This window comes from Arachis hypogaea, chromosome 10 (genome assembly GCF_003086295.3).
Source record: "Arachis hypogaea cultivar Tifrunner chromosome 10, arahy.Tifrunner.gnm2.J5K5, whole genome shotgun sequence".
NCBI classification, from domain to species: Eukaryota; Viridiplantae; Streptophyta; class Magnoliopsida; order Fabales; family Fabaceae; genus Arachis; species Arachis hypogaea.
In genome coordinates this window covers 9,023,276-9,031,804 of record NC_092045.1, presented here as the reverse complement: position 1 = coordinate 9,031,804, position 8,529 = coordinate 9,023,276, and the positions used below count along the sequence as shown (strand labels likewise).

The window sequence follows — 8,529 nt, the reverse complement described above, 5'->3', positions numbered from 1 at the left end:
TAAAAAACATGCACATCTTTTAGTTTGTTTCACAATGTGGAACAGGTTAACTCGGCTAGTCAGCTACTATATTTGCACTTTCAATGTTAGAAAAACCAAATTGTGTGCACAATTGCCCACGAATAATCAAAATTCAAAAGGATACACGAGCACCTAGGCATGCCACAAACCCTTCAAAATTTGGTTAAAAGTTAAAAACAGCTCTTAAATATGCTACAAGGTAACAACCGGATTGTAACTTGTGTTATTTGTATTTTTCTTTTTCTGGGTTCATGCAAATTACTTTACATGTTTTATGTTTACAAATCTCTATACTGTGTAAAACACTCGCTCTATACCCCATAAAAATATTTATGCAACAAAGGCCTATCAAAGGCAACAACTAAGAAAGCTGCTGTACAAACAAGAAAACAGAAAGAAAACTATGGATGTTACAAAGTGGAATAAAATTGCCAAGACATGCTTTCATTTGGGCTAACTATTCTCTCTTTTATCAGCCACTACTTCATTTTTATCACCTTTAGCTTCAAAAGAATTTTCACTAGGCCTATCAGGGCTAGCAACCCTTTGAGTCTCCTCTTCAACAATCTCCTCCTTGATTGGGGCCTCATCGACCACAGGAGTGTCAGATTGGACTTTATGAACCACAATCACCTTGGGGTTGGGGGAGACATATCCGGGAGAAGCATTGCCCTCGCACGCAACAGGAATACTTTCGTCTCCAGCTGATCGCACCGGAACAGGAACAGATTCATCAGAAGACGACTCGGATTCATCAAAGGTTTTGCCTTCCGGCACTGTGGCGGTCGGGTCACCTTTACTCCTACGTTTCTTTGACCTAAAAGAAAGAGCTTGCTTTATGCCCTTCTCGGCGTGTTTCAAAACATTCTTCGCCTTCTCCTTGACATTTCCCTTGCTTGGACTCTCCGGGGGTGATCCTTCAGTCGACTCGCCTTCGCCTTCTACTTGAAGCTTGCCGGTTGGAAACCCAGAAACATTATCGTCCATGACAAATTTCAAACCAACACCACTTTTGGAATTGACTGACCTAATGTTATCATGTGGTGATGGAACATCCTCTCTACCACGACTAAACAGATCCTCCCCCTTCTTGTTGAAACTCCAGCGGAATGCGCGAGGGGATGGAACACCTTCTCCACCAGAACCAATTTGATCCTCCTTTTTCGAATTCTTACGGAAGACATCACCAATCTTGTGCAGTCCCCTCTTTACTTTTCCCATATGAGGATGCTTTTGTTCAAAATCATCATCAGGACTGCTGCTACAGTTCTCATTTTTCAAGGAACCATTAACCTGTGATTTTAAGTTGCGAGATGAACCATTCTGCTCCCCGGAGATCTCAGTATCAAGGCGTCTACCCTTCCCTTTTCTCGGTTCCCAGTTTGGGCAAGCTTGGCTTCCTGGGTGATGAACCCAAATTCCTGTCTCCTTTTGCCCTATAACATCTATCGCCTCAAAGTCATCGTTAAGCTTGGCAAGTTTTTCGGATGTAACAGATGGGAAGGAACCTTCATTGGCAGTCTCATTTTTTAATGAACTTTTCCTCATTTCTTCAGTATCCACTGTTTCTTGCGTGCATGTAGCATCAACCTCCTGTAAATAAAAACTTTTCAAAATTGTAATGGATATATTACTAAAAAAATTAAAATTAAAATAACAATAAAACAGGAGCAACCTTTGTTTTTCCTTTCATGCAGAATAGGAACACTTTGGATATCCATATCCATCTGTATTCTGCTTCTTTTCAACAAAATGCTTTTATCGCTATATTGAATTAAATATTGAAACTGAGAAGTTACCTTTCCATGGTCAACAACAGTTATTGCAAGATGCAACCTCCCCATTTTCACGTTTTTAAGTGGCAGCCACATATCATGTCTTTGTCCATCCCTGAGATCATTGATATTCACAGAACATTCCCTGAAAATAACACAATACTTGGTCTGACGAAGAATACACACTGATGAAACAATTGACAAGAAATCATAAGAAAAAAAATTCACTGGTCAAAGGATATCACTGATAGCAAGACAACCAATGACCAAACAAAATCACATGAAAGAGGTCGGATTTAAAAGGGAACATCAAATTTGACTGAAATTTAAACATATGTTCCACATCAAGCAACTACACATATTTGCGCTGCCAAGTGAAAAGGTCTAAATAGAGGCCATGATTCTGGAAATACAGAACAATTTGTTTGGATCGATGAATTTTATTGAGATGAAAATCAAAATATGCATGACAAAAAGATAGAACAAGAGAACCTTCTACAAGAACAAAGACTAGCTAGAGAAAAGATTATCAATGAAGCACACAGCTTTCCAATCTCTCAATATATCTGATAGGATTATTCCTCTATAAGACTGTGCTTCTACAGTAAATAAAGGTCAAATGTGTAATAATCTTATGCTACAAAAGTTGGCTGTGAATTACTTATTAGGAGTACGAGAATTATACTCCAGCCAGATTCTCTAAACATGGAATATATGAAAAATTTAGTATAGGTCCACATTCAATATTCATCCAGACATACTTATTAGAAGCATGTACTCAATAATAGGAGCGCAATACAATGACATACCACTAGTCAAGCTGAAATTGATTCTGAAGACAAACCTTTTATATTAAAAATAATGGATTTTATTGAGCAAGAGAGGTAAGGCAACAGTAGGTGAGAATGGTAAGAAATCCTCCCTTAGACCAAAAAGACCAGCACACAGCAGGAAAATGGAGAGCGGGGAAAATGTAAAAGCTTCTCAAGAAAAATAAATGCAACATTTGTGCATGTGGTATAAAACAAAAAGGTTCAGAAAATGAGACAAACCCAAGATCATCATCATAGAAATGGTCCTTGTCATGAACTAAAAGCGCCAGCACATTGCTAGAATCCCATGAAATAATGGGAATTTTAAATTCCTCAAGCCATTTAGGATTGAGTGTTTTCCTTTGTATCTTTGTCCTAAATCTGTATCCACCCAAACGACCTTTCACATAAGGATCAGCTAGTCCTGAAACGCACACAGTTTGTTCTAGACAACATAGTATGTATATATATAAGAAAAGAAACTGACCAGAAATCATCATAAGGGATTACCATTTGGATCTGATGGCTTCATGTCAGATGCCTCAATAAGTTCTACTTTCACATAAGCAACAGGATCCTTTTCATCCACAGAGAACCAAGGCCCTAGAACATTAAGATGTATGGATGGATGAGTATACAAAATAAAAAATAATGCAAAACAAATATGTAAAAGCACAAGATGTTCTATCTCTCCCACAAGATATGTGATGAAAAGATGAAAATCAAATGGCAAGTATTCAATGACAATAAAACAATTTCTCCAAAATGGATTTTTTTCCAAAAGAAAACAAAAATACTAAACTCCAAAACCAATATATTAGCATAAATCCTAGTGCCTACTTTGAGAAATCGAGTCCATCCACTTAAGAAGAAAACATGTTGACCCATCATATGAGAAGAATGGTTTAAAGTTGGCAGTTGGCAACACAGACAAGTATACGGACAGATGTTATTCTTCATTTACACTATAAGTGGTTGCTAAAACTTGTAGCCCAAATAAATTCAATACTAGGTGATGACCCAAAAAATTTTAAAAGAACAGGAGACATATATTACCTTCTTGCGGTGTAACAAATTTCTCAACATCAACAACCAGCATATTGGGCTGCAAAATTTAGCAATGTATCAATATAGAAAAATTACAAAGCTATTGAAAAATGAGAATTCATGTATTCAGGTTTTAGTCACATCCTTCAACATCTCATTATGCCAAAACAGTGTGTGTGTGCGCGTGCACACATGCGTGTGCGGCACAAAGAGACATCCACAGAGAATAAATTTACCTCAACAAGAGTTTGTTCAAAAGCAATAGAGAGAAGCTTATCCTGGAAAAGTATAACAATGTAAAATTTAACATAACAGTGACGGGTAGAATTGACAAACAAAGATGAGAGAGAGCAAGCAGAATGAAGACAACAATAATCCTTCATAATTCATACTTACTAGCCACCCGGCAATCCCTGGAAGTTCAGTGACATCAAGCCCATGAGTAAATATAGGTTTCACAGTCATTTGGAAGTATGGAGGTTCAACAAAGCATACGCGCAAACGGCCAATAAAAGGCCATGTCCGGAGAAACTTTACCCCAACCAAGACCTGTAGAAAAGGAATAAAATACAAAACAACAAATATCAAATTTTATTTTATTTCCTTGTCTCTCTGAACTCCCTTAATACTAATCTCCATTTCTGATAGCAAAAAATAAGCCTTGAACAATTCACGTCTTGTGGCAAATCAGTCCACAATGCTTCTAGAATATTGCTAGCAAGAAGCTTCAGAAAAATGCAGGAGAGAAAAATAAAAGTATAGAGATTAAATACACCCTCCATAGAAATACTTATAGGATAATGTCAGAATATGCATTTAAGTGAGGAAAACTTCTTCCCACCAACTTATTATCTAGTTATATCATCTCTTAAAATACTGATAGAAGGTCCATGATAAAAAATATGTCTGAGAGAAAAATAATGGAACAGGCCCAGATTGCTGAATCTAGCAACATTAAATCTGGTGTCCTTTATGTTGCGAGTAAGGTTTAACACTCAACCGATGAGTAAGGATAAATTTGAAATTCCATATCCATACCTTCCCTTCAACATGCATTCCCGTTATGTGCAGCTTTGCTGTCATTCCAAATCCCAACCTTTTTCTTAATTTCACAGCAAGTATTGCACTCATATCGTCTGCCGTAAGGAAATTCATTCCTAACTCTAGTACCTGCATTGATCACATCACACTGCAAAATTTTAACCAAACAGAACAACATTTTCAACTGCTAATGCTGAACAAGGCATTGTCCTGCTATCCTGCATTCCAATATTACATACCAAGTGGTCATCATCATTCTGGCGAAGTACCCTAATTTCAGTAAACAAAGGGGGATTTCTTCCCAAGTATAGGTGCTGCACAACAGCTTCTTTCTACAAATATATATTATACAGTCATCAATACCAAAAGTGAAATCAATTAATTTAATACCCGCATATATAAAGTTAACCAAAAGAAAGAAATACAAAAAAGAGAAAAAAATTACATGCATAAGTCAGTGTGATAGAAAAAAAATTGAAGACTAAAGCATAAATTTCAGTTTTCACACAGAAGTCAAGATTCAAATTGCTTGATCAAGCACTATCAAAGATAAATAAATGAACAGGATGAGTCATACTGCAGTCCAAGGTTTGTACTTCTCTAAGAACCATGGTATGATGGGAAGCAAGATATTCTGAGAGGCAATATTTTCCATACATATAGGCCATATGTTTTCAACAGCATGGTTCAACCACCGGACAGTTTCAGAATCTGAAAGCACCTGATGGACACAAAAGGCATTATATGCAATATATTTCAGTATGATATATCAGATAATAATTTGAAATTATAATTACATTATTAAAATTTAAAAAAACCAAAGGAATTGACTACCAAAAACCCTAAACCAAGGAGACAAGGAGTGTTGCATTTTTAACCATATAATAATAATCCATTTGCTAGTGTACCTTTTATAATGAAGCTATACAAAATTTTGTTTTTGACATCAAATGAAATGCTCAGTCTTCATCAAGGTAAAACATCTTGCAGAAGGTTACTAATAATCCATTTAACAGCAGCAAGAGGAATAGTCTAGATGAAAGTTCTAGCTCTTTTTTTATCAGTACCATATTCCATTTCAACTTGACTTTTGGGAGAGAATATATTACATAGTTTCTTCCCCCCATTGCCCTTTATGCATTTTCTTGTACTATATTTGGAGTACATCATTTACTTGTAACTTACTAATATTGTCTCATCTCATACTTCATAAACCCTTAAAAGAATAACCATGCAAATAATGTTCAGATTCTGTCATTCTTCAAGAAGTAAGGGGTGGTTCTTTAACTTTTAGAACAGCATTTATTCACAAATTTTCTATTTCTTCTTTCCCCTTTGTTCATTTACTTAAACTGAAGCTTACTGTTTTTCCCACATAAACTTCATAAATTCATAAAATCAAATTAATAAAACTAACACCATTAGAATTACCCTTCTTTGATTAGCTTGTTTCCTCTCCTCAAACTGCACCTTCTTCCGCAGCCTTGTAACATAAAGCTCATGAACCTTTTCAAAGCCAAAAGAAAAAAGAAATATATCAAAGTCAGCAAAATATTATATTCCTCCATCTTTTTCTTTCCGTCTTTAAACAAATACAACAAAAAAGACAAAAAAACCAGAGTACAAATTCAGTTCCAATCACTGAGAATAAGTACCCATTTTTATTTGTATCCCGCATCACCAACCCAACAAATTAAATACCCAAAAAAAAAAAAACAAAACTAACAAAAGAGAAAGAATTTTCAGAATCTCCAAAAGTTTTCAAAATTGATAACCACGGTCCCTCACTCACCAGGTAAAGATAGATCAAAGCAACAAAGTAAGCAAATGGATGGAAATAGTTTACTGCAGATAGCAACCACATCACCATCAGAACGATCCCCACATGATGCAAGATCGTAACTTCCGTTATATCCATTCCGCGAGAGAGAGAGAGAGAGAGAGAGAGAGAGAGAGAGAGAGAGAGAGAGAGAGAATCTTCACTTGAATCCACCACCCTTCGCAACAAAGATAAAAAGTTTGCACAATCCCATTAATCCAAATCCATTCACCAACTACAAGATCCACGAATCTCCGACAATGGGAAAAAACCAAATCTTTTCACCAACTCCACTCGCCAGAAGGCTACAAATATTGAAATATAAAGGCACGTATTGAAACTGTTTGATGAAAGGCTCCAATGAAAGAAGTAAATACTCCAAGATATTCAAGAAAGGAGGGGGAAACGGAATTGGAAATGGATATATAATACATCATTCTTATTATAAAATATGTCAAATATCAAATATCAAAATCATGTGCACAGTGCGAAAGATTAAAAGTTAAAACTTTGAGAGTGTGTGTCCCAATTGAGGGCCCAGGGATTCGGATAATTTGGGGTTAGTGAAACGGTGACGTATTGACGAAGCAAACACCGGCAAGGTTCAGTAGCGGATTAAAAGAGAAAGAGGAAATGAATTGAAAGGGATAACCGCTCTTGAATTGGTTGCTGCTAAGTGGTAACTTGCGGAGGTTTTGGGGAACGTATATGGGAAGAGATTTACGTCGCAAGACTATGCAGCTTTGACTGCTGGTTTCCCGCCACGTGGCAGACACGTGGGATACTGATACGTGTCGTCGGCACCGTGTTGATTGATAAGAGCAAATCCCCAAAGTGAGTTTTTAAATCCAACAATGTTGAACTTTTTTTCTTTTCAAAGAATTTTTTAATTTGAAATCGGATAAACAAATGAAAGTTATAATTGATTTTTTTAAATATGTATAATAAATTATGTCTTTATTTTTTTATTATAAAAATTACTTTATTTTTATTGAAATATATATTTTCTATCCTTTTAAAAAACTATAGAAGAGAATAAATAAAATTATTTTAGTTTGTTAAATTTTATATGTGATTTAGTTGGATATCTTAATTCTTTAATTTTTAATTTTATTCTTTTTAACTTAATTGATTTAAAATGGCTCTAGTTTCTATTATTTAATTTTCAAAATTAATAACATAATTTATTTTGTTTTTTAATTAATCATCCACGTTACATTGTCGTGATGTTCACAAAATAATGATTGAGCAACTAAATAATTTAAAGGGTAAGACAAAGTTTTATCTTTGAAATTTTTCAAGAATTTTAAAAATATTTTTTATTTTTTATTTTAGTTTTATTATAAAAAAATTTTACTTGTATTAAATGTATTTTTAGCAGCAATTTTTAATAAATTTAGAATCAATTTAGTAACTATTTAAAAGTGATTTTGTTCTTTCGAATTTAAAAATTATTTGAACAAAATTGTAAAAAATAGGTCAGAGACACGTATTATTACTATTCTCTTATTCCGAGTTTTCAATATTCTGAATCTATTATTTCTAATAATAGGTGGTTTATATGCAAAAAATTCAAGTTGGGACACTGTTCTGAACAAGAATGATACACCAAAAATCCAATTAAATGAGAATAACACATTATTAGCTCACTAATGGTTAACGGATATATCGTTAAAGTGAATAAAATTATCATCAGTAAAGCTATCAGATTATGACATTGAAACGTACATTTAAGGCAGTAAATACCTAACAGTTATATCGGAAAGGTGTAATATAAGAAAAAAAAAAACTCTTGAGGTAAGACATAGTTCAACAATCACTCTTAGAAAATTACTTTTTTATTTGAAAGAAGAGAGCTCAACACAACAAGTGGAGCATAAGTAGGCAACAAACAGAACCAACCTAGAACAAATAAAGAAAAACAATCAACGCAAAAAACACTAATAGATATCCCCTTGTTATCTTCGGCATTGTCATCAACAACAAAAATGATCCACACGTAGCCATTCCTTAT

At 34.6% G+C, this 8,529-nt stretch overlaps 1 protein-coding gene across 2 annotated transcripts; it reads right to left on the bottom strand.

Annotated features, from left to right (window-relative positions):
- Positions 1–230: 230 nt before the first annotated feature.
- On the bottom strand, positions 231–7,230 carry LOC112715082 (C2 domain-containing protein At1g53590). 2 transcript variants are annotated; one of them, XM_025766834.3, is made up of 12 exons: positions 6,489–7,230; positions 6,128–6,202; positions 5,274–5,417; positions 4,936–5,028; positions 4,694–4,825; positions 4,052–4,204; positions 3,892–3,933; positions 3,665–3,713; positions 3,119–3,211; positions 2,849–3,032; positions 1,821–1,941; positions 231–1,614 (listed from the first exon to the last, which is right to left on the bottom strand). In XM_025766834.3, the coding sequence occupies exons 1-12, from the start codon at positions 6,612–6,614 to the stop codon at positions 475–477; spliced, it is 2,352 nt and encodes a 783-aa protein (XP_025622619.1). In that variant the 5' UTR covers positions 6,615–7,230; the 3' UTR covers positions 231–474. The 2 variants fall into 2 exon arrangements, with proteins under 2 accessions (XP_025622619.1, XP_025622620.1); XM_025766835.3 differs by having other exon boundaries at positions 4,694–4,844; positions 6,489–7,186.
- Between the last annotated feature and the right edge of the window lie 1,299 nt (positions 7,231–8,529).

Coding starts and splice junctions, on each gene's coding strand:
- LOC112715082 (XM_025766834.3), bottom strand. CDS start 6,614: ATGGATATAACGGAAGTTACGATCTTGCATCATGTGGGGATCGTTCTG. Junction 4,205..4,693: donor GAATGCATGTTGAAGGGAAG/GTATGGATATGG, acceptor CCTTTTCTACAG/GTCTTGGTTGGGGTAAAGTT. Junction 3,714..3,891: donor TTGAACAAACTCTTGTTGAG/GTAAATTTATTC, acceptor TAAATTTTGCAG/CCCAATATGCTGGTTGTTGA.